Source organism: Salmo trutta, chromosome 15 (genome assembly GCF_901001165.1).
Source record: "Salmo trutta chromosome 15, fSalTru1.1, whole genome shotgun sequence".
In the NCBI taxonomy this organism is placed as follows: domain Eukaryota; kingdom Metazoa; phylum Chordata; class Actinopteri; order Salmoniformes; family Salmonidae; genus Salmo; species Salmo trutta.
Window position 1 is genome coordinate 32,021,308 of NC_042971.1, and position 25,531 is coordinate 32,046,838.

Genomic DNA, 25,531 nt, shown 5'->3' on the forward strand with positions numbered 1-25,531 from the left:
GGTGATCACCCTAGTGATTCTGGTACTGAAATTGTCTTCAGGACAGCGAACAGAACATTGTCACTCTGAGTGTCTCTTTGTAAATCGCAGGAGGATCCCTCTCAGGATCCTCTCAACCAGAGGGTTGTTAGGAGGGACAGAACACTTTGTGTGTGTGTGTATGTGTATCTCTCTCTGTGTGTGTGTGTGTGTGTGTGTGTGTGTGTCTCTCTCTCTGTGTGTGTGTTTGATAACAATGTGCATCATGTGTGTCGGTATGATCTATGTGTGTATTTTGTATATGTGTATTTTGTATGTGTATGTGTGTATTTTATATGTGTGTATTTTGTATGCGTGTATTTTGTATGTGTGTATTTTTTTTCTCTCTCCCTCTGTCTCTGTCTCTGTCTCTGTCTCTGTGTGTGTGTGTGTGTGTGTGTGTTTGATAACAATGTGCATCATGTGTGTCGGTATTTTTTTATGTGTATGTGTTTCAGCGTTTGTGTGTGTTTCAGTATACGTGTATGTGTGTGTATGTTTCAGTGCTTGTGTGTGTGCGTGCAAATGTTTCGGTGTGTGTGTGCATATTTTTGTGTGTGTATGTGTTCTAGAGGCAGACGTTGTTGCTGATCTGGCAGGTGGAGCCTGTCCCGGCCTGTGAGAGGAAGAGTTTCCCATTGGGACAGACGCACACCTCATAGACAGTCTGTCTGGAGGTGGTCCCCGATGGAGAGGCCTTGCCCTCCGGCAGACGCAGCAGCCTGATCCTCCGTGCGTCCAGATTGATCTGACCAAGAGGAGACAAGGGAAGATAAAGGCAGAGGGATTTTATTTACGTACAGTATGTGTAGGTGGGTAGGTTGCTTAGTGAGTGAGTGAGTGAGTGAGTGAGTGAGTGAGAATGAGAGAGAGAATGAGAGAGCGAGCATGAGAGAGAGAGCATGAGAGAGCGAGTGAGCATGAGAGAGAGAACTGTGTGTGTAACTCCACCCATGTATTAGTTAAAAAAATCACCAAGTATACCTAACAACAAGACAATCATAATGAGCTTGAGATGAAAGATCACTCAAAGCACTGTTGACAATATACTGTAGATCTGTTTGCATGATCTGTTCATTGTAGAAAACAAAACACAACTCTACATTTTGCTAAAGGCATCTCTGCCACGCTTCTGGGCTGAAGAAAAGTGGCTATCGGCGGACAAAGCCACTACAGGCAATAACCTCTTAACGGTCACACACCTAACTCATCTCTGAGCGCTCCTTCATGATTTAAGATGAACAAATCTATACCCAGGCGTTTAAGCTACACTCTTAGCACCTTTTTTTCTATCTTGAACCTAAAAGGGTTCTTCGGCTGTCCCCATAGGAGAACCCTTTGAAGAACCCTTTTTGGTTCCACATAGAACCCTTTTGGTTCAAGGTAGAACCCTTATGGGTTCCATGTATAACCCTTTCCACAGAGGGTTCTACATGGAACACAAAAGGGTTCTACCTGAAACCAAAAAGGTTATCCTATGGGGACTGCCCCAAAAAAACTTTTGGAACCCTTTTTCCTAAGAGTGTACCTATCAATTACAGCAATAGCTTCTAACTTTAATTTGACATTACCATTTGAATTGGTGTTTCTTCTCTTTCACCCAACTTTACCATTCCATCCACCCAGTCTAAATGCCATCTCTCTAACCTCCCTCGCCCTCCCGGGACTGGGCTTGTATTTGCCCGACCAGGAGTGGAACTTCTCCGTATATAAAAAGGTAAAAGGAGTCATTATCAGGCACCTGGGGGAAGCATTCCCATCAAATGACCTGGAACACTTAAGCAGGGAGTCTCAGCTGACTTCTCCACACATCTGCTATTGAGAAAATCTCTGCAGTGAGAGAAAGGCTGGGGAATGGGCACGTCTCTAATAGGCAAACCTCACCACTAATTGCGGTTGGAAGTGCCAAGGGGCTCCTAGAGAGCGAGAGCTGTCTGTGAGGTGTCTGTCCACACATCAGGCAGGTGACACATGGACAGTTGGAAGGCTTCTCAAATGGAGTGTGAGGGCAGACACCTCACAGACAGATTTAGCAAAGCACTAAAATGTCTGATATAAGTCCCATCAAGTCCATAAAATGGAGAGGGGTCTCTGTTTATGTGTTATATCATCTAGTCACATGATTCTGTTAAGTCATCTTATTAAACTTTGGAAGAAGGGCAACAATAGGACAAATTAAGTTTTACCCTCATCCACATTTTCCTCACATCATAACATTGACAGACAGATATATAGATGTAGAGTATACACAGTGTGAGAACTCTTAATGCAGTTTTACTTCCTTCCTGACCTCCTTCCTTCATGACATCAGTGATGAACTGATCTGACATAACTTGAAAATGAAAGCTATCGAGTGAAATCCTTTAGATCAGTGACTGCTTTAAGGGAGGAGGATGTAAAGATGAAAAGATAAAAGTTGGGAAAATGGGTCCCCTACCTCTCCGTCTTTGGACTCCAGGCGTAGGTCACTTCTACACGTGGCCTGGATGTCCCCTGCCTCTGCTAGGATCTGGATTCCTTTAGGGGCCTCCATGTACAAAGACCGCGTGGGAGACTCCAGTCTGGAAGAGAGAGAAGAGACAATTCCACCAATGACAATATATAGTAAAGAATATCCAAGATAGAGCCTGGGAGAAAACAGAATAATTATGCCCCTTGACTGCTGTTACTGAAACACATGACACACAAAGAGAAAAACAAACAGAAAGTGAAAGTGTCAGGTGTATTCACTACATCATGACTTTTGCTAATTGTTTTTCTTCCTACAATACAATGTGTCTGTTGTTCATAGTATAACGGGCTTCCATTGTCTCAGGATCTCATATCAGAGTCTAACTTTTGGGGAGTGTTGTTATCCCTCAGTCAGTGAATGGAGAAATGAACCAGAGCCTGGAACGAAAATATGGAGACAGTAGACAGTAATCTAGGATAAGAGGTTGTGGCTGCAGGTGAAGTTCTTTTCTGGCCCCTGCCAGCCTCAGCCGCTGCCCAACAAGGAAATTAAGTATCGATCACATGGCCAAACAAACAACTAGCAGCATTTATATTCCAATAAGTAGCTGTCATCTTTATTCATATCAAACGGGTTTGGTTGACCTTACTTAAACATTTAAATAATGAAGGGGAGGGAGATGAATGCTAGATGTAGGATCTTGAATTATATCAAATTTCCCTTACATATTGCTGTGATATTACTTGACTATATTCTAGTATTGTATTATTATGTTATATACTGTATCATATTATTATATTTTATAAACTGGGAGGTTCGTGCCCTGAATGCTGATTGGCTGAGAGCCATGGTATATCAGACCGTATACCACGTGTATGACAAAACATTTATTTTTACTGCTCTAATTACGTTGGTAACCAGTTTATAATAGCAATAAGGCACCTCAGGTGTCTGTGATATATGGCCAATATACCATGGCTAAGGGCTGTATCCAGGCACTCCGCGATGCGTCGTGCCTAAGACCAGCCCATAGCTGTGGTATTTTGGCCATATATCACACCTCCTCTGGCCTTATTGCTTAAATATATCATATTATAATATTTTTAGGATATTACTGCCATCTGACTTGTTAACATTGGAAAAAGGAGGACAGAAAAGACAACAAAGGGGCCTGGGTTATTATTATAAGAACATAATAGCCACCGAATGCTGTGCAATGACACTGGGAAATCCTTAAATGCTTATAAGATTCAGGCAGTTGGAAATAATGTGGGCAGAATGTCAAAACAGGCATATCTAGCAACTAAGACACAACCCTAAATTACACCTCAGGTGTTAAATGAGAGGCCATGTAACTGTTATCACACTGCAATCTCTCCATCTCATCTTCAGCCCTTGAGAGAAAAAAATGCCCTGTTTATACCTAGTGCTAATATGCTTCTTTTGACCATTGACTTATGGCATCAATGTGTCTTAAAGTAAACTAATAAATATATATATTTTTTAAATATATCAATTAACTTGCATACAGGGAGGGACCAGGAAGTCTGGTCAGCATGGATGGAAAAGAGATACATTTTAATATCATGTGTAGACACGTCTGAAAAGATGGGCGCAATCAAAATGTGGACAAGATCAGGACAAAGGACGCATGTTAGAACCAGGTATAAATGGGTCTTAAGTTGTACACTGAGATGAAGATGAATGAAGAGTGTGTGAACAGATATGTTGAGGATATTTGTCACGACTTCCTCCGAAGTCGGTCCCTCTCCTTGTTCGGGCGACGTTCGGCGGTCGACGTTCGGCGGTCGACGTCACCGGTCTTCTTGCCATCGCCGATCCATCTTCCATTTGTTTTGTCTTGTCTTCCCACACACCTGGTTTCAATTCCATCAATCACATGTTGTGTATTTAACCCTCTGTTCCCCCCCATGTCCTTGTCCGGTATTGTTTATTGTAAGTGCTTGTGCACGTTATGTCTGGTGTGCGTCGGGTTTTGTACCCATTTATTGATTGTTCTGTTTTCCGGTGGTTTTTAATATTAAACTGCGCCCGTTGAAAACACAGTTTTTGCTCTCCTGCTTCTGACTTCTCTGTCGCCAGTACGCACCCCTTACAATATTTAACATTGAGGAGATGTGTTTAACATCTAGGAGACGTTCACCATCTAAGAATGTAATTGGAAATATCGAACATTTTCCCCTTGAATCAAAGCACAGAGGATTGGTGGAGGGATGTGTGGTTATTTTTATCACTAGACTCTTTCATTTTTTTGTCTCTCCCCTGCACAATCCTATTCAAGGATTTCATTAATGGACAAAGTGTTCCTTCATCAAATGCCCATATAAGCCTGGCTGTCACATTGCTAATGAATGAGTGAAGGTTATGTACCAACACTCATATTGATCCTGTAGTTGTGTTCCAAATGACCATTTACCTAGCACAAGCATGTTAGTTACTGTAACATACAGTGCATTTGGAAAATATTCAGACTCCTTGACTTTTTCCACATTTTGCTACGTTGCAGCCTTATTCTAAAAGTTATGGGGGAAAACTCCTCATCAATCTACACACAATACCCCATAATGACAAAGAGAAAACAGGTTTTAGAATTTTTGTAAAAAGAAATATGTATATACAGCTCTGGAAAAAATTAAGAGACCACTGCAAAAATATCAGTTTCTCTGGTTTTTACTATTTATAGGTATGTGTTTGGGTAAAATTAACATTTTTGTTTTATTCTATAAAATTACTGACAACATTTCTCCAAATTCCAAATAAAAATATTGTCATTTAGAGCATTTATTTGCAGAAAATGACAACTGGTCAAAATAACAAAAAGGGTGCAGTGTTGCCAGACCTCGAATAATGCAAAGAAAATAAGTTCATATTGAGCAATCGGGGAGAAGGGCCTTGGTCAGTCAGGTGACCAAGAACCTGATGGTCACTCTGACAGAGCTCCAGAGTTCCTCTGTGGAGATGGAGAACCTCCCAGAAGGACAACCATCTCTGCAGCACTCCACCAATCAAGCCTTTATGGTAGAGTGGCCAGATGGAAGCCACTCCTCAGTAAAAGGTACATGACAGCCCACTTGGAGTTTGCCAAAAGGCACCTAAAGGCCTCTCAGACCATGAGAAACAAGATTCTCTGGTCTGATGAAACCTAGATTGAACTCTTTGGCCTGAATGCCAAGCGTCACGTCTGGAGGAAACCTGGCACCATCCCTACGGTGAAGCATGGCGGTGGCAGCATCATGCTGTGTGGATGTTTTTCAGCGGCAGGGACTGAGAGAGTAGTCAGGATCGAGGGAAAGATGAACGGAGATCCTTGAAAACCTGCTCCAGAGAACTCGAGACCTCAGACTGCAGGAGTGGCTTTCGGGACAAGTCTCTGAATGTAATTTTGCAAGCATTTCATTTGTTTTTGCTTCGATTGTGGCATATTGTGTGTAGATCGATGAGGAAACCTTTTTTTAAAAATCAATTTTAGAATAAAGCCGTAACGGAACAAAATGTGGAAAAAAAATCACTGGGTCTGAATACTAACCGAATGCACTGTAAGTGCAATTAAATTCTACCAACCAGGGAGTTTGCATGTGGACATAATGCTTTGGACATAATGTCCACTCTTTGACAGAAAACATAGCTCTAAGTGTGTCTGCTAAAACAATAGGACACTACTTTGTTTGGAGTTGGACGTCAGTGTAGGAGGATGAGAGACAGCTTCAGACTATCTCTACTAATGGAGAAAACATTTCATGTTGGGTTTAGTTGCCATATTGTTATCAGAAAATAGTCTAAACAAAAATAACTATACCATCATTGGTTAGATTCACAAAAAAGGAATTTCAAAAAGCATTTATTGTTATGAAAATTAAAGCAACCACTCCCATGCATTAATCTTAGCCCAAAGTGCTCTTCCTCTTTGAAAAGCCTGTGATTGTGAGCCTCAGCCTGGCTATCTATCTGTATTCAGGGTCGGGGTGTGCTGTGTGCCTCAGATGCTTCTGGAGGGAAAATAAAACAGATTATAAGACACAACGTTACAGCAACAGCATCCTTGGCATTGTCTCAGGATCACAGAGAGTCGACTAATCAGACGCTTGACCAAGAAATTAAGGTTGTGTTGGGAATAATAGAAGAGGCTGAGGTAGACGTGATGTGCATCTCCTGGTGCACTGTTCAATTATTTATCTATTTAGACATACATTTTTTGAAAACGATCTGTTTTTGCCATTGCCCTCACTGGCTTTCATGCGATTTAAATGTGAACTTGTCCGAGGTGTCAGACACGGCGATGTATTGAACACGATGGGAGACAGAGAGCTGGTTTCAAGCGCAGGGCGCAGCAGGTGTTTATTGTAAAGGACCACAGGAGGCGGCAGGTATCTGGGTCTAGGGGCAGGCAGAAGGTCATACACAGGGGGTCCAAAAAGGTAACAGTACAGGCAGGGAAAAGGCTAGTAACGTCGTCCAGGAGATCAGGCAATAGGTTGATAACAGGAAATCCAATAGGCTAAAGTACAGGCAGGGAATAGGCAAACGCCACTGTTAGTGAGGCAGGCAAAAACTATCATACACAGGAAGATTACATTACAGTAAACACAGCGCTCCGAATAGAAGTGTATCACAAAACAAGCAATACCTCACAATGATGGGGTGCAAAGAACTGAAGTAAATAGTGTGTGATAATGACATACAGTTGTGTGAACAGGTGATCAGAATTCAGGTGATTGGGATCTGGAGAGTAAGCTGCGTTCAGGGGATCTATGTGTTTGAGAGTGTGAGTTGGATGCAGACGTTACAGGCGACAGTTGCTATCCATTGGAGTGTTGTGGTTGGTTCCCTAAAATTCTGGGGGGGGGGGGGGGGGGGGGGGGGGGGTTAGTGAAGGTTCAATTACTCTGATAAATATATACCTTATAAAGGTGGTTTGTCTGACAGGTCTGGGGCTTATTGCAGTGTGGATGGGAGTGCTGACCCCATTGGGTCAGCACTCCCATCCAGCCCAACTACAGTCACAGCATTTGTTTTAATGATTACAAATCACCTCCAAAACTCTGCTCAAAGGTAAAACAGTTCACACAATAAATCTGGATAAATGGTGGCTCCGTTTTCAAAGAAAGCCATTTATGGCTTAATGTCACATTACTTCTTGAGAACACATTCCATGTTCAAGGAGTAATTGTGGTGCTTTTTTGCTCTCAGGCTAGGCGTCATTTTGTTTGTATCTGTGTAGAGAACGGGTCAGGACATCTGTCAAATAGTCCTGACTTCCTTTCTGCCGCCATAAGTGAGAAATGCATTCAATAGAAGGACATGGCCTATGGATGACACATTAACATCAACCATAGAGATATGATGATGATTATTGGTCAAATTCTATAACATTTGCAGGGAGTGGGAGAATATGACACTCAAAATAGAACATGGTGGGATCCTGAATTCTTACCTGCCAAGGATTCCAACACATTACGTAAAGATTAGATTTTTACTCATGCTCCACTGCGCTCACCCCTCTTTCTAATGTAATTGGATAGTTTCGGCCATATCTCATTTTCAATTGGCCACTTGTCATAAAATAATGCATAAATAGAAGAAAAAGCCCTAGCCTACAACCAACAATTACGCTGGGAATTGTATGCAGGAGCTTCGGAGCATCATTCAAAGTGATCTGTCCTTTTCTGACGGAACGTTTTTAAATGATAATTTCAAAAGCGCCATAAATGATGGATGAGTCATCACACAAAGTCATAAATCTGGAAGCAATATTATACATTTGTCATGGAATGCTCTCTGTCTGTCTCTCTCTCTCTGTCTGTCTCTCTCCACTCTTTCTCCAATTAACAACCCAAATAGCACTGTAACAGTAATCCAAATGAAATCTATATGTATCTACACCAAATGAATTTACACAAGATATAGTAGGAATCATATGTACATCAGTAAATATATTAGAGTGAGCTATGTCAAGAATCCGGTATATAAATAAATATTTGAGGTGATGTCAGGGAGTGGGAGAGAACTGTGTGTTTATAGTGTGTTCATTTTGATTGATGGGTGTCAGAATGTTCGCTGTACATGGTGGCAGGGCTGATAACCATTGTCACCTGTCAGCGAGGGTAAGCCCACTGTTGCCTTCTCTCCTCTCACTCTGACAGGGCCAGGGGGAGGGACATAAGTTCTGTGTCTGTGGCTTTACTAAGTTATTTTAGGGGGTAAGGTGGAAGGTGAAGTGAGTGTGTGTCTGTGTGTGTGGGGGTATATGTGTGTGTGTATATATACAGTTGAAGTTGGAAGTTTACATACACCTTAGCCAAATACATTTAAACTGTGCACCCCTTCTCAAAAAACCTACACTCGATCCCTCCGATGTCAACAACTACAGACCAGTATCCCTTCTTTCTTTTCTCTCCAAAACTCTTGAGCGTGCCGTCCTTGGCCAGCTCTCTTGCTATCTCTTTCAGAATGACCTTCTTGATCCAAATCAGTCAGGTTTCAAGACTGGTCATTCAACTGAGACTGCTCTTCTCTGTGTCACGGAGGCTCTCCGCACTGCTAAAACTAACTCTCTCTCCTCTGCTCTCATTCTTCTAGACCTATCTGCTGCCTTTGATACTGTAAACCATCAGATCCTCCTCTCCACCCTCTCCGAGTTGGGCATCTCCGGCGCAGCTCACTCTTGGATTGCGTCCTACCTGACAGGTCGCTCCTACCAGGTGGCGTTGCGAGAATCCGTCTCCGCACCACGTGCTCTCACCACTGGTGTCCCCCAGGGCTCAGTTCTAGGCCCTCTCCTATTCTCGCTATACACCAAGTCACTTGGCTCTGTCATATCCTCACATGGTCACTCCTATGATTGCTACGCAGACGACACACAATTAATCTTCTCCTTTCCCCCTTCTGATAACCAGGTGGCGAATCGTATCTCTGCATGTCTGGCAGACATATCAGTGTGGATGACGGATCACCACCTCAAGCTGAACCTTGGCAAGAGGGAGCTGCTCTTCCTCCCGGGGAAGGACTGCCCGTTCCATGATCTCGCCATCACGGTTGACAACTCCATTGTGTCCTCCTCCCAGAGTGCTAAGAGCCTTGGCGTGACCCTGGACAACACCCTGTCGTTCTCCGCTAACATCAAGGCGGTGACCCGATCCTGTAGGTTCATGCTCTACAACATTCGCAGAGTACGACCCTGCCTCACACAGGAAGCGGCGCAGGTCCTAATCCAGGCACTTGTCATCTTCCGTCTCGATTACTGCAACTCGCTGTTGGCGGGGCTCCCTGCCTGTGCCATTAAACCCCTACAACTCATCCAGAACGCCGCAGCCCGTCTGGTGTTCAACCTTCCCAAGTTCTCTCCCGTCACCCCGCTCCTCCGCACACTCCACTGGCTTCCAGTTGAAGCTCGCATCTGCTACAAGACCATGGTGCTTGCATACGGAGCTGTGAGGGGAACGGCACCTCCGTACCTTCAGGTTCTGATCAGGCCCTACACCCAAACAAGGGCACTGTGTTCATCCACCTCTGGCCTGCTCTCCCCCCTACCTATGCGGAAGCACAGTTCTCGCTCAGCCCAGTCAAAACTGTCCGCTGTTCTGGCACCCTAATGGTGGAACAAGCTCCCTCACGATGCCAGGACAGCGGAGTCAATCACCACCTTCCGGAGACACCTGAAACCCCACCTCTTTAAGGAATTCCTGGGATAGGATAAAGTTATCCTTCTAACCCCCCCCCAAAAAAAGATATAGATCCACTATTGTAAAGTGGTTGTTCCACTGGATATCATAAGGTGAATGCACTAATTTGTAAGTCGCTCTGGATAAGAGCGTCTGCTAAATGACGTGAATGTAATGTAAATGTAAACTCAGTTTTTCACAATTCCTGACATTTAATCCTAGTAAAAATTCCCTGTCTTAGGTCAGTTAGGATCACCACTTCATTTTAAGAATGTGAAATGTCAGAATAATAGTGTAGAGAATGATTTATTGCAGCTTTTATTTATTTCATCACATTCCCAGTGGGTCAGAAGTTAACAAACACACAATTAGTATTTGGTAGCATTGCTTTTAAATTGTTTAACTTGGGTCAAACGTTTCGGGTAGCCTTCCACAAGCTTCCCACAATAAGTTGGGTGAATTTTGGCCCATTCCTCCTGACAGAGCTGGTGTAAATGAGTCAGGTTTATAGGCCTCCATGCTCGCACACGCTTTTTCAGTTCTGCCCACACATTTTCGATAGGATTGAGATCAGGGCTTTGTGATGGCCACTCCAATACCTTGACCAAAACCTGCGGGCTCTCCTTCACTGTAGCCAACGTGAGTAAAACATTTAAACGTGTTAACCCTCGCAAGGCTGCAGGCCCAGACGGCATCCCCGGCCGCGTCCTCAGAGCATGCGCAAACCAGCTGTCTGGTGTGTTTACAGACATATTCAATCAATCCTTATCCCAGTCTGCTGTCCCCACATGCTTCAAGAGGGCCACCATTGTTCCTGTTCCCAAGAAAGCTAAGGTAACTGAGCTAAATGACTACCGCCCTGTAGCACTCACTTCCGTCATCATGAAGTGCTTTGAGAGACTAGTCAAGGACCATATCCCCTCCACCCTACCTGACACCCTAGACCCACTCCAATTTGTTTACCGCCACAATAGGTCCACAGACGACGCAATCGCAATCACACTGCACACTGTCCTAACCCATCTGGACAAGAGGAATACCTATGTAAGAATGCTGTTCATCAACTACAGCTCAGCATTTAACACCATAGTACCCTCCAAACTCGTCATTAAGCTTGAGTCCCTGGGTCTCGACCCCGCCCTGTGCAACTGGGTCCTGGACTTCATGACGGGCCGCCCCCAGGTGGTGAGGGTAGATAACAACATCTCCACCCTGCTGATCCTCAACACTGGGTCTCCACAAGGGTGCGTTCGCAGCCCTCTACTGTCCTCCCTGCTCACCCATGACTGCTTGGCCATGCACGCCTCCAACTCAATAATCAATTTTGCAGACGACACTACAGTGGTAGGCTTGATTACCAACAACGAAGAGACAGCCTACAGGGAGAAGGTGAGGGCCCTCGGAGTGTGGTGTCAGGAAAATAACCTCACACTCAATGTCAACAAAACAAAGGAGATGATCGTGGACATCAGGAAACAGCAGAGGGAGCAGCCCCCTATCTACATTGACGGGACAGTAGTGGAGAGGGTGGAGAACTTTAAGTTCCTCGGCGAACACATCACGGACAAACTGAAATGGTCCACCCACACAGACAGCGTGGTGAAGAAGACGCAGCACCGGGTGCAAACTACCTGCCCTCCAGGACACCTACACCACCCGATGTCACAGGAAGGCCAAATAGATCAAGGACAACAACCACCCGAGCCACTGCCTGTTCCCCCCGCTATCATCCAGAAGGCGAGGTCAGTACAGGTTCATCAAAGCGGGGACGGAGAGACTGAAAAACAGCTTCTATCTCAAGGCCATCAGACTGTTAAACAGCCATCACTAACATTGAGTGGCTGCTGCCATACTGACTCAACTCCACCCACTTTAATAATGGTAAAATTTATGTAATCAATTTATAACTAGCCACTTTATATTATATAATGTTTACTTACCCTACATTACTCATCTCTTATGTATATACTGTACACTATACCATCTACTGCATCTTGCCATCTTGATGTAATGTATCACTAGCCACTTTAAACAATGTCACTTCATATAATGTTTTAATATCTTGCATTGCTCATCTCATATATTTAAACTGTACTCTATACCATCTACTGCATCTTGCCTATGCCGTTCGGCCATCTCTCATTTATCTATTTTTATGTACATATTCGTATTCATTCCTTTATACTTGTGTGTATAAGGTAGTTGTTGTGAAATTGTTAGGCTATATGACTTGTTAGATATTACTGCATGGTCGGAACTAGAAGCACAAGCATTTCGCTACACTTGCATTAACACCTGCTAACCATGTGTATGTGACAAATACATTTGATTTGACTTTGTTGACCTTAAGCCATTTTGCCACAACTTTGGAAGTATGCTTGGGGTCATTGTCCATTTGGAAGACCCATTTGCAACCAAGCTCTAACTTCCTGACTGATGTCTTGAGATGTTGCTTCAATATATCCACATAAATTTCCTCCCTCATAATGCCATCTATTTTGTGAAGTGCACCAGTCCCTCCTGCATCAAAGCACCCCCACAACATAATGCTGCCACCCCCGTGCTTCACAATTGGGATGGTGTTCTTCGGCTTGCAAGCCTCCCCTTTTTTCCTCTAAACATAACGATGGTCATTATGGACAAACAGTTCTACTTTTGTTTCAACAGACCAGAGGACATTTCTCCAAAAAGTACGAGCTTTGTCCCCATATGCAGTTGCAAACCATAGTCTGGCTTTTTTATGGCGGTTTGTAAACAGTGGCTTCTTCCTTGCTGAGCGGCCTTTCAGGTTATGTCGATATAGGACTCGTTTTACTGTGGATATAGATACTTTTGTACCTGTTTCTTCCAGCATCTTCACAAGATCCTTTGCTGTTATTCTGGGATTGAATTGCACTTTTCACACCAAAGTACGTTCATCTCTGGGAGACAGAATGTGTCTCCTTCCTGAGCAGTATGATGGCTGCGTGGTCCCAAGGTGTTTATACTTGCGTACTATTGTTTGTACAGATGAACGTGGTACCTTCAGACGTTTGGAAATTGCTCCCAAGGATAAACCAGACTTGTGGAAGTCTACAATTCTTAGGTCTTGGCTGATTTCTTTTGATTTTCCTGTGATGTTAAGCAAAGAGGCACTTTGCAGGTAGGCCTTGATATACATCCACAGGTACACCTCCAATTGACTCAGATTATGTCAATTAGCCTATCAGAAGCTTCTAAAGCCATGGCATCATTTTCTGGAATTTTCCAAGCTGTTTAAATGCACAGTCAACTTAGTGTATGTAAACGTCTGACCCACTGGAATAGTGATACAATGAATTATAAGTGAAATAATTTGTCTGTAAACAATTGTTGGAAAAATGACTTGTGTCATGCACAAAGTAGATGTCCTAACCGACTTGCCAAAACTATAGTTTGTTAACAAGACATTTGTGGAGTGGTTGAAAAACAAGTTAAAACCTGTTGGGGATAGGGGGCAGTATTTGCACGGCCGGATAAAAAACGTACCCGATTTAATCTGGTTACTACTCCTGCCCAGTAACTAGAATATACATATAATTGTTTGATTTGGATAGAAAACACCCTAAAGTTTCTAAAACTGTTTGAATGGTGTCTGAGTATAACAGAACTCATATGGCAGTCAAAACCCTGAGACAAATCCTGACAGGAAACTGAAATCTGATGTGTGGATATCACTTCAAACATTTGCCATTGAAACACACAGGGGCTTATGAATCATTTAGCACTCCCTAAGGCTTCCACTAGATGTCCCCAGTCTTTACAAAGTGGTTTGAGTCTCCTACTATCAAAACTGACAAAGAGAGGCTGTGGAATGTGGTCACAGGTGGAGGGCCATTTACCATTATGACGCGGCCGCCCATGGCTACCCTCCCCTTTCGAAACGTTTTGAAAGACAATGCAAACGTCCCCATGGAATTTTATTGAAGCTTTGGTTGAAAAAGGCCCTAAAGATTTATGTTATACAACGTTTGACATATTTGAACGAACTTAAATATTTTTTTTTTGTACATTCGTGACGACAAGTCCGACTCACCATGGTACATTTTCAGTAGCCTTCGGAGCGCGCTAACAATTGGGACATAAATGATTAACTTTTTCGAACAAAACTACATTTGTTATGGACCTGGGATGCCTGGAAGTGCTTTCTGATAAAGATAATCAAAGGTAAGGTTTTATTTACAATAGTATTTTTGATGGTTGATTGTTCCAAGATGGCTCCAACATGTATAGCCTAGCCTATTTTGCTGGGCATACCACGTCGTTTATTGCAAAGTGTGATTTCCCAGTAAAGTTATTTTTAAATCTGGCAAAGCGGTGGCATTCAAGACATGTCAATCTATAAGTCTTTGAATGACAATATTACATTTTAACAATGTTTTCGAATAGTAATTTTGTAAATTGTAGTGCTGATTCACCGAAAGCATTTGAGGGAAAAGATTTTCTGAATGTCACGCGCCGATGTAAAATGCTGTTTTTATATATAAATATGAACTTTATCGAACAAAAAATGCATGTATTGTGTAACATGATGTCCTAGGATTGTCATCTGATGAAGATTGTCAAAGGTTAGTGCTGCATTTAGCTGTGTTTTGGGTATTTGTGATGCATCTAGTTGCTTTGAAAATGGCTGTGTGATTATTTCTGGCTGGGTTCTCTCCTAACATAATCTAATGTTTTGCTTTTGCTGTAAAGCCTTTTTGAAATCGGACAACGTGGTTCGATTCAGAGGTGTATCTATAAAACGGTGTAAAATAGTCATATGTTTGAGAAATTGAAGATATAGCATTTATGAGGTTTTGCATTTTGCGCGACGCGATTCCACTGGCTGTTGATTAGGGTAGGACGCAAGCGTCCCACTGGCCCAGACAGGTTAATGACTACAACCTAAGTGTATGTAAAATTCTGACTTCAACTGTATGTGTGTGCCTGTGTGTGTGTGTGTGTGTGTATATATAAATATACACACTGCTCAAAAAAATAAAGGGAACACTTAAACAACACAATCTAACTCCAAGTCAATCACACTTCTGTGAAATCAAACTGTCCACTTAGGAAGCAACTGATTGACAATACATTTCACATGCTGTTATGCAAATGGAATAGACAACAGGTGGAAATTATAGGCAATTAGCAAGACACCCCCAATAAAGGAGTGGTTCTGCAGGTGGTGACCACAGACAACTTCTCAGTTCCTATGCTTCCTGGCTGATGTTTTGGTCACTTTTGAAAGCTGGCGGTGCTTTCACTCTAGTGGTAGCATGAGACGGAGTCTACAACCCACACAAGTGGCTCAGGTAGTGCAGCTCATCCAGGATGGCACATCAATGCGAGCTGTGGCAAGAAGGTTTGCTGTGTCTGTCAGCGTAGTGTCCAGAGCATGGAGGCGCTACCAGGAGACAGGCCAGTACATCAGGAGACGTGGAGGAGGCAGTAGGAGGGCAACAACCCAGCAGCAGGACCGCTACCTCCGCCTTTGTGCAAGGAGGAGCACTGCCAGAGCTCTGCAAAATGACCTCCAGCAGGCCACAAATGTGCATGTGTCTGCTCAAACGGTCAGAAACAGACTCCATGAGGGTGGTATGAGGGCCCGACGTCCACAGGTGGGGGTTGTGCTTACAGCCCAACACCGTGCAGGACGTTTGGCATTTGCCAGAGAACACCAAGATTGGCAAATTCGTCACTGGCGCCCTGTGCTCTTCACAGATGAAAGCAGGTTCACACTGAGCACGTGACAGACGTGACAGAGTCTGGAGACGCCGTGGAGAACGTTCTGCTGCCTGCAACATCCTCCAGCATGACCGGTTTGGTGGTGGGTCAGTCATGGTGTGGGGTGGCATTTCTTTGGGGTGCCGCACAGCCCTCCATGTGCTCGCCAGAGGTAGCCTGACTGCCATTAGGTACCGAGATGAGATCCTCAGACCCCTTGTGAGACCATATGCTGGTGCGGTTGGCCCTGGGTTCCTCCTAATGCAAGACAATGCTAGACCTCATGTGGCTGGAGTGTGTCAGCAGTTCCTGCAAGAGGAAGGCATTGATGCTATGGACTGGCCCGCCCGTTCCCCAGACCTGAATCCAATTGAGCACATCTGGGACATCATGTCTCGCTCCATCCACCAACGCCACGTTGCACTACAGACTGTCCAGGAGTTGGCGGATGCTTTAGTCCAGGTCTGGGAGGAGATCCTTCAGGAGACCATCCGCCACCTCATCAGGTGCATGCCCAGGCGTTGTAGGGAGGTCACACAGGCACGTGGAGGCCACACACACTACTGAGCCTCATTTTGACTTGTTTTAAGGACATTACATCAAAGTTGGATCAGGCTGTAGTGTGGTTTTCCACTTTAATTTTGAGTGTGACTCCAAATCCAGACCTCCATGGGTTGATAAATTGGATTTCCATTGATTATTTTGTGTGATTTTGTTGTCAGCACATTCAACTATGTAAAGAAAAAAGTATTTAAGAAGATTATTTCATTCATTCAGATCTAGGATGTGTTATTTTAGTGTTCCCTTTATTTTTTTGAGCAATATATATGTGTGTGTGTGTGTGTGTGTGTGTGTGTGTCTGTCTGTGGGAGTGCATGTACAGCTTCTTCTGTCTATTCTATTCTTTTAAAACGCAGACCTGAGATTACTAGCGACCTCACCAACTCTGCAATTTAAACACAACCGGCTCCAGTCTCTCAAAGTACACTTATTGTTTCCTCCCCAACACTTCAATTAATGTGTACGTGTACCTACATGTTTTGGTGGTAGCGAGATAGGTGGTAGTATAGTCACAAGGGGGTAATATGTTGGTGGAGGCTTGTGGCTTACGCTCCATGTGGCTCTAAATGCTCATTGATATGTATCTGCAATGTATAAGGGTTCAAGTCCTTTGTTCTAATACAGACTTCCTTTGTTCTCTATGAAAAGGTTTGAGGCCTTTGTCTTTGTTCTCTATTATAGGGGTTCACGTCCTCGATTAAAAGGTTAGAGTCCTTTCTTTTTGTGAAAACTTTTTGAATAGAAGTGAGTTGCTAGTTGAGTAGGAATTTTTACAGGTGTGGTTAATGTAAGTCTTCAACAAGCTTTTTGAAGTGAAAAAAAGTTATGGGTAGCCAGGCCCTATAGAGACAATGTGTTCTAGAAGAGGTTTGAGTCCTTAAAATGGGTTATATAAATATATATACAGTGGCAAGAAAAAGTATGTGAACCCTTTGAAATTACCTGGATTTCTGCATAAAATGGTCATTAAATTTGATCTGATCTTCATCTATGTTACAACAATAGACAAAAACAGTTTGCTTAAACTAATATCACACAAACAATTATACATTTTCATGTCTTTATTGGACACACTGTATAAACATTCACAGTGCAGGGTGGTAAAGTATGTGAACCGTTGGATTTAATAACTGGTTGACCCTCCTTTGGCAGCAATAACCTCAACCAAACTTTTTCTGTAGTTGCGGATCAGACCTGCATAACAGACAGGAGGAATTTTGGACCATTCCTCTTTACAAAACTGTTTCAGTTCAGCAATATTTTTGGGATGTCTGGTGTGAACTGCTCTCTTGAGGTCATGCCACAGCATCTCAAATCAGATAGCGGTCAGGACTCTGACTGGGCCACTCCAGAAGGCGTATTTTCTTCTGTTGAAGCCATTCTGTTGCTGATTTACTTGTGTTTTGGGTTGTTGTCCTGTTGCATCACCCAACTTCTGTTGAGCTTCAATTGGCGGACAGATAGCTTAACATTCTCCTGCAAAATGTCTTGATAAACTTGGGAATTCATTTTTCCGTCGATTATAGCACGCTGTCCAGGCCTTGAGGCAGCAAAGCAGCCCCAAACCATGATGCTCCCTCCACCATACTTTACAGTTGGGATGAGGTGTTGATGTTGGTGTGCTGTGGCTTGTTTTCTCCACCCATAGTGTTGTGTGTTCCTTCCAAACAACTCAACTGTAGTTTCATCTGTCCACAGAATAATTTTGCCAGTAGCACTGTGGAACATCCAGGTGCACTTTTGCAAACTTCAGACGTGCAGCAATGTTTTTTTTGGACAGCAGCGGCTTCTTCCGTGGTGTCCTCCCATGAACACCATTCTTGTTTAGTGTTTTACGTATTGTAGACTCATCAGAGATGTTAGCATGTTCCAGAGATTTCTGTATGTCTTTAGCTGACACTCTTGGATTCTTCTTTACCTCATTGAGCATTCTGCGCTGTGCTCTTGCAGTCATCTTTGCAGGACAGCCACTCCTAGGGAGAGTAGCAACAGTGCTGAACTTTCTCCATTTATAGACAATTTGTCTTACCATGGACTGATGAGCATCAAGGGTTTTAGAGATAATTTTGTAACACTTTCCAGCTTTATGCAAGTCAACAATTCTTAATCTTAGGTCTTCTGAGATCTCTTTTGCTCGAGGCATGGTTCACATCAGGCAATGCTTCTTGTGAATAGCAAACTCAAATTTTGTGAGTGTTTTTTATAGGGCAATGCAGCTCTAACCAACATCTCCAATCTCGTCTCATTGATTGGACTCCAGGTTAGGCTGACTGCTGACTCCAATTAGTCATTAGCCTAGGGGTTCACATACTTTTTCCAACCTAAACTGTGAATGTTTAAATTATGTATACAATATAGACAAGAAAAATTCAATAATTTCTGTTATTAGTTTAAGCACACTATGTTTGTCTATTGTTATGACTTAGATGAAGATCAGATCAAATTTGATGACCAATTTATGCAGAAATCTAGGTAATTCCAAAGGGTTCACATACTTTTTCTTGCCACTGTATATATATTTTGGGGTTAAATAAATATATAAAAACATAGAGATATATATTATACAGCTTTTGAAGTTAATATAATGCCATTGTTAAGAGAGAAAACCACTCTAGAAAAGGGCGGAACAGCTCCTCCGGATGTGAGCATGAAAAATATTTTAAATTCACTGTCTAGTGATATGAAGAACCATTTCAAAGTAGAGAAGTGTAGGCAAGAGATAATAAAGAAATATTCCTTCATTATTGACAAAGATGGAATATGGAATCTGTCTGATATACAAAAAGCTTGGGGAAAAATACAGAGAATGTCTAATTCCTTGACAAAGACACGATGGTCTTTAACTGTATTAGCCGAAGTAAGAAAACGGGATGAGAAATTATTTCGGGATAATCAATTCAAAGTTTATTTGTCAAGTGCGCCAAATACAAAAGGTGTAGACCTTACAGTGAAATGCTTACTTACAGGCTCTAATCAACAGTGCAAAAAAGGTATTCGGTGAACAATAGGTAAGTAAGGAAATAAGAACAACAGTAAAAAGACATTGAAAAATAACAGTAGCGAGGCTATATACAGTAGCGAGGCTACATACAGGCACCGGTTAGTCAGGCTGATTGTGGTAGTATGTACATGTAGATATGGTTAAAGTGACTATGCATATACAGTTGAAGTCGGAAGTTTACATACACTTAACTTAGGTTGGAGTCATTAAAACTTGTTTTTCAACCACTCCACAAATGTCTTGTTAACAAACTATAGTTTTGGCATGTCGGTTAGGACATCAACTTTGTGCATGACACAAGTCATTTTTCCAACAATTGTTTACAACCGATTATTTCACTTATAATTCACTGTATCACAATTCCAGTGGTTCAGAAGTTTACATACACTAAGTTGACAATGCCTTTAAACAGCTTGGAAAATTCCAGAAAATGATGTAATGGCTTTAGAAGCTTCTGATAGGCTAATTGACATAATTTGAGTGAAGGAGGGACTGGTGCACTTCACAAAATAGATGGCATCATGAGGGAGGAAATTTATGTGGATATATTGAAGCAACATCTCAAGTCATCAGTCAGGAAGTTAAAGCTTGGTTGCAACTGGGTCTTCTAAATGGACAATGACCCCAAGCATACTTCCAAAGCTGTGGCAAAATGGCTTAAGGACAACAAAGTCAAGGTGTTGGAGTGGCCATCACAAAGCCCTGACCTCAATCCTATAGAAGAAGGGAAGTGGGAAGAACTGAAAAAGCATGTGCGAGCAAGGAGGCCTACAAACCTGACTCGGTTACACCAGCTCTGTCAGGAGGAATGGGCCAAAATTCACCCAACTTATTATGGAAAGCTTGTGAAAGGCTACCAGAAACGTTTACCCCTTTTAAACATTTTAAAGGCAATGCTACCAAATACTAATTGAGTGTATGTAAACTTCTGACCCACTGGGAATGTGATGAAAGAAATAAAAGCTAAAATAAATCATTCTTTCAACTTTTATTCTGACATTTCACATTCTTAACCTCTCTAGGGTAGGGGGCAGTATTTTCACATCCGGATAAAAAACGTACCCGATTTAATCTGGTTATTACTACTGCCCAGAAACTAGAATATGCATATAATTGTTTGATTTGGATAGAAAACATTTCTAAAACTGTTTGAATGGTGTCTGTGAGTATAACCAAACTCATATGGAAGGCAAAAACCTGAGAAGATTCTGTACAGGAAGTGCCCTCTCTGACCATTTCTTGGCCTTCTACACTCTCTTTATTGAAAACAAAGGATCTCTGCTGTAACGTGACACTTTCTGAGGCTCCCATAGGCTCCCAGAAGGCGCCAGAACGTTGAATGATGACTTTGCAGCCCATGGCTGAAAAACAGTAGCGCATTTGGTAAGTGGTCGATCTGAGAACAATGAGACGGGCGTGCGCATGCACATGAAGAGTCCATATTAGATTTTGAGTCTTTGAATGGAAAGGATGTCTCCCGGTCGGAATATTATCGCTTTTTTACGAGAAAAATCGCATAAAAATGGATTTTAAACAGCGTTTGACATGCTTCGAAGTACGGTAAAGGAAAATGTTGAATTTTTTGTCACGATACGCGTCCGCGCGTCACCGTTCGGATAGTGTCTTGAACGCAAGAACAAAACAGAGGATATTTGAACATAACTATGGATTATTTGGAACCAAAACAACATTTGTGGATGAAGTAAAAGTCCTGGGAGTGCATTCTGACGAAGAACAGCAAAGGTAATCCAATTTTTCTTATAGTAAATCTGAGTTTGGTGAGTGCCAAACTTGGTGGGTGTCAAAATAGCTAGCCCGTGATGGCGAGCTATCTACTCAGAATATTGCAAAATGTGCTTTTGCCGAAAAGCTATTTTAAAATCGGACACCGCGATTGCATAAAGGAGTTCTGTATCTATAATTCTTAAAATAATTGTTATGTTTTTTGTGAACGTTTATCGTGAGTCATTTAGTAAATTCACCGGAAGTTTGCGGTGGGTATGCTAGTTCTGAACGTCACATGCTAATGTAAAAAGCTGTTTTTTGATATAAATATGAACTTGATTGAACAAAACATGCATGTATTGTATAACATAATGTCCTAGGAGTGTCATCTGATGAAGATCATCAAAGGTTAGTGCTGCATTTAGCTGTGGTTTTGGTTTTTGTGACATTATATGCTAGCTTGAAAAATGGGTGTTTGATTATTTCTGTCTGGGTACTCTGCTGACATAATCTAATGTTTTGCTTTCGTTGTAAAGCCTTTTTGAAATCGGACAGTGTGGTTAGATTAACGAGAGTCTTGTCTTTAAAATGGTGTAAAATAGTCATATGTTTGAGAAATTGAAGTAATAGCATTTCTAAGGTATTTGAATATCGCGCCATGGGATTCCACTGGCTGTTGAGTAGGTGGGACGATTTCGTCCCACATACCCTAGAAAGGTTAAAATAAAGTGGTGATCCTAACTGACCTAAGACAGGGAATTTTTATTAATTCCCTGGTGTTACAAATTACAAACACAGTACTAGTTTGACTTTTCAGCCATTTAAAAAAGAGGGTGAGGGGTAGGGGACTAAGTCCAGAGAGCTGTGGATCTCGTTGGATCTAATAGTCCACAGGTTCATCACTATGCCAGTTCTGGACTTACTAGATTTTCACATCTAGTTATTCTGGATCTATGTCAAGTAATGCAAGTGGAAGAAATGGCACAGCAGCCATTTTGGGAGGGGGTGTGGATGACCACACACCAATTCCACACCAGGAATTGTGATAAACTGAGTTTAAATGTATTTGGCTAATGTGTATGTAAACTTCCGACTTCAACTGTATGATAAACAGAGTAGCAGTTGTGTAAAAGAGGGGTTGGCGGGTGGTGGGTGGCGGGACACAATGCAGATAGCCCAGTTAGCCAATGTGCGGGGGCACTGGTTGGTCGGGCCAATTGAGGTAGTATATACATGAATGTATAGTTAAAGTGACTATGCATATATGATAAACATAGAGTAGCAGCAGCGTAAAAGAGGGGTTGGAGAGGCACACAATGCAAATAGTCCGGGTAGCCATTTGATTACCTGTTCAGGAGTCTTATGGCTTGGGGGTAAAAACTGTTGAGAAGCCTTTTTGTCCTAAATTTGGCACTCCGGTACCGCTTGTCATGCGGTAGTAGAGAGAACAGTCTATGACTGGGGTGGCTGGGGTCTTTGACAATTTTTAGGGCCTTCCTCTGACACCGCCTGGTGTAGAGGTCCTGGATGGCAGGCAGCTTAGCCCCAGAGATGTACTGGGCCGTACGCACTACCCTCCGTAGTGCCTTGCGGTCTGAGAACGAGCAATTGCCATACCAGGTAGTGATGCAACCAGTCAGGATGCTCTCGATGTTGCAGCTCTTGACAGGACATTGCAGAGAGATAAGGATAGTTTGAAAGCTCTTGGTTCACAAATCAAAAACTTGAAAGAAGAAATACAACAATTACAGGCAAGGGTCGTAAAAACATACTTGGCTCCAACTTGTGGAGGACTATTTGTTTTTCCAATCCACCCTCAGGCTGAGTTGCGCAAGAATGATTGGGTTTCAAGCATCTGGTCAGCACTGCCTGGCTTTGAGTCAACAGATGCTGACAGCGGTGATGAACGATTTCTTAGGCCAACTAGAACACAGGGTGTAAAAGGTAGAAAAGAGAAACCTCCGGTGACAGTAACACACATAAATCAGCATCTCCAAAACAGTTGGATGAATGGTTGAAAACTTTGAAACATCCCCGAGAAGTGGGTATAAAAACGTGAGACCATTTGAATCATTATAAGAAACTCTACAATCTACATCCTCATGATGGGTTACAGTTACTAGCCTTTGTTCTGAACAACCGCAAACATGGTGTACTTGAAGAAAAGGTTTATAGAGCTGTGGGTGTTGAAGAGCAAGATGTGGCCAATGGATGGAAAGCCATACATGTTTTCCTTAAGGGTACCAATTGGGGGGAGAGAACCAAATGTGTTCAAAAACTGAAAGAACCGTTTGTTGATTTTGAAGAAATGTTTAGAGCAGAGGTGGTTAGACACAGTGGGTCACCTGGCATGGAAGATGAAGATACACTCAATTCCTCCAAAAATGGGGCACTCATCAGCTGATGCAATCCATACATGATGATTTGTGAAAAACTTTTGTTTCCACAACTAATGACAACTAATGACTGGGAGAGACAAAACTACGGTGACAACATTGAAAAGTTGTCACGACTGGACAGAGACATCAAAAAGCATGTGTTATGGCTATACACCCCCTGATATAATGTGGATAAATAGTTACTTGTCTAACAGAACACAGAGGGTGTTCTTTAATGGAAGCCTCTCAAATATAATCCAGTTAGAATCAGGAATTCCCCAGGGTAGCTGTTTAGGCCCCTTGCTTTATAAAAGTTTTACTAACGACATGCCACTGACTTTGAGTAAAGCCAGAGTGTCTATATATGCGGATGACTCAACACTATACACGTCAGCTACTACAGCGACTGAAATGACTGCAACACTCAACAAAGAGCTGCAGTTAGTTTCAGAGTGGGTGGCATGGAGTAAGTTAGCCTTAAATATTCCAAAAACTAAAAGTACTGTATTTGGAACAAAACACTCACTAAACCCTGAACCTCAACTAAGTATTGTAATAAATAATGTGGAAATTGACCAAGTTGAGATGACTAAAATGCTTGGAGTAACCCTAGATTGTAAACTGTTATGGTCAAAACATATTGATGCAGTCGTAGCAAAGATGGGGAGAAGTCTGTCTATAATAAAGCGATGCTCTGCCTTCTTAACAACACTATCAACAAGGCAGGTCCTACAGGCCCTAGTTTTGTTACACGTTGACTACTGTTCAGTCGTGTGGTCAGGTGCCACAAAAAAGGACATAGGAAAATTGCAATTGACTCAGAACAGGGCAGCACGGCTGGCCCTTGGATGTACACAGAGAGCTAATATTAATAATATGCATGGCAATCTCTCCTGGCTGAAAGTGGAGGAGAGATTGACTTCATTACTACTTTTATTTATGAGAGGTATTGACATGTTGAATGCACCGAGCTGTCTGTCTAAACTACTGGCACACAGCTCGGACACCCATGCATACCCCACAAGACATGCCACAAGAGGTCTCTTCACAGTCCCCAAGTCCAGAACAGACTATGGGAGTCACACAGTACTACATAGAGCCATGACAACATGGAACTCTATTCCACATCAAGTAACTGACGCAAGCAGTAAAATGATTTTAAAAAACAGATAATAAAACACCTTATGGAAGAAACAGGGACTGTGAAGCAACACAAACATTGGCATAGACACATGCATACACACACACACACACACACACACACACACACACACACACACACACACACGATAACATACGCACTATACATAAACATGGATTTAGTACTGTGGATATGTGGTAGTGGTGGAGTAGGGGCCTGAGGGCACACAGTGTGTTGTGAAATCTGTGAATGTATGTTTTTAAAATTGTATAAACTGCCTTAATTTTGCTGGACCCCAGGAAGAGTAGCTGCTGCTTTGGCAGCAGCTAATGGGGATCCATAGTAAATGCAAATACAAATCAACATAATAAACCTGCTGTTATCAGATTTGTGTAGGTTCCGAGTGAAACCAACAACATTATTCGTTCAGTAGAAGAGAAACCTGGTGTGTCATTATTGCGGGATTTCTGGTCACTGGCAACGAGAATGTCGGAAAAGAAAATGAGGAATTATGAGGAATTGTCAGGAGAAGCAGGGTCCGTCTAAGGGAAAATGGAATCACGACAACAGCTCCAACGACACAATGCTGATGCAGAAATGTAAGAAGCTCTCTCCGGCTCAGCAGTAGATTTTGCTGGATGCTGTGGAGGTAAACTAATGGACTCCCTCTTATGTCCCATCTCAGCTGAAGTTGGATGGAATATATGTGAACATGATGGTTAACAACTTTGCAGTAGATTCTTTAGTAGATACGGGTCCTGAAGTCACTGTATTGCCCATATCTTATGCAAGACATGTCCTCAGTACACAGGCAAGAAGATGAGAGCAACAGGGGGGGGGGGACACATA

The 25,531-nt window shown here is 42.5% G+C and overlaps 1 protein-coding gene across 2 annotated transcripts in view; it reads right to left on the minus strand.

Annotated features, from left to right (window-relative positions):
• Positions 1-353: 353 nt before the first annotated feature.
• Positions 354-25,531, minus strand: part of LOC115148828 (delta-sarcoglycan) — a 344,372-nt gene continuing 319,194 nt past the window's right edge. For both annotated transcript variants that reach the window (XM_029691086.1, XM_029691085.1), the window contains exons 7-8: positions 2,456-2,579; positions 354-766 (exon numbers count right to left, since the gene is read on the minus strand). In XM_029691086.1, coding sequence (XP_029546946.1) covers positions 587-766; positions 2,456-2,579 — 304 coding nt within the window. In that variant the 3' untranslated portion in view covers positions 354-586. The remainder of the gene's footprint in view (positions 767-2,455; positions 2,580-25,531) is intronic.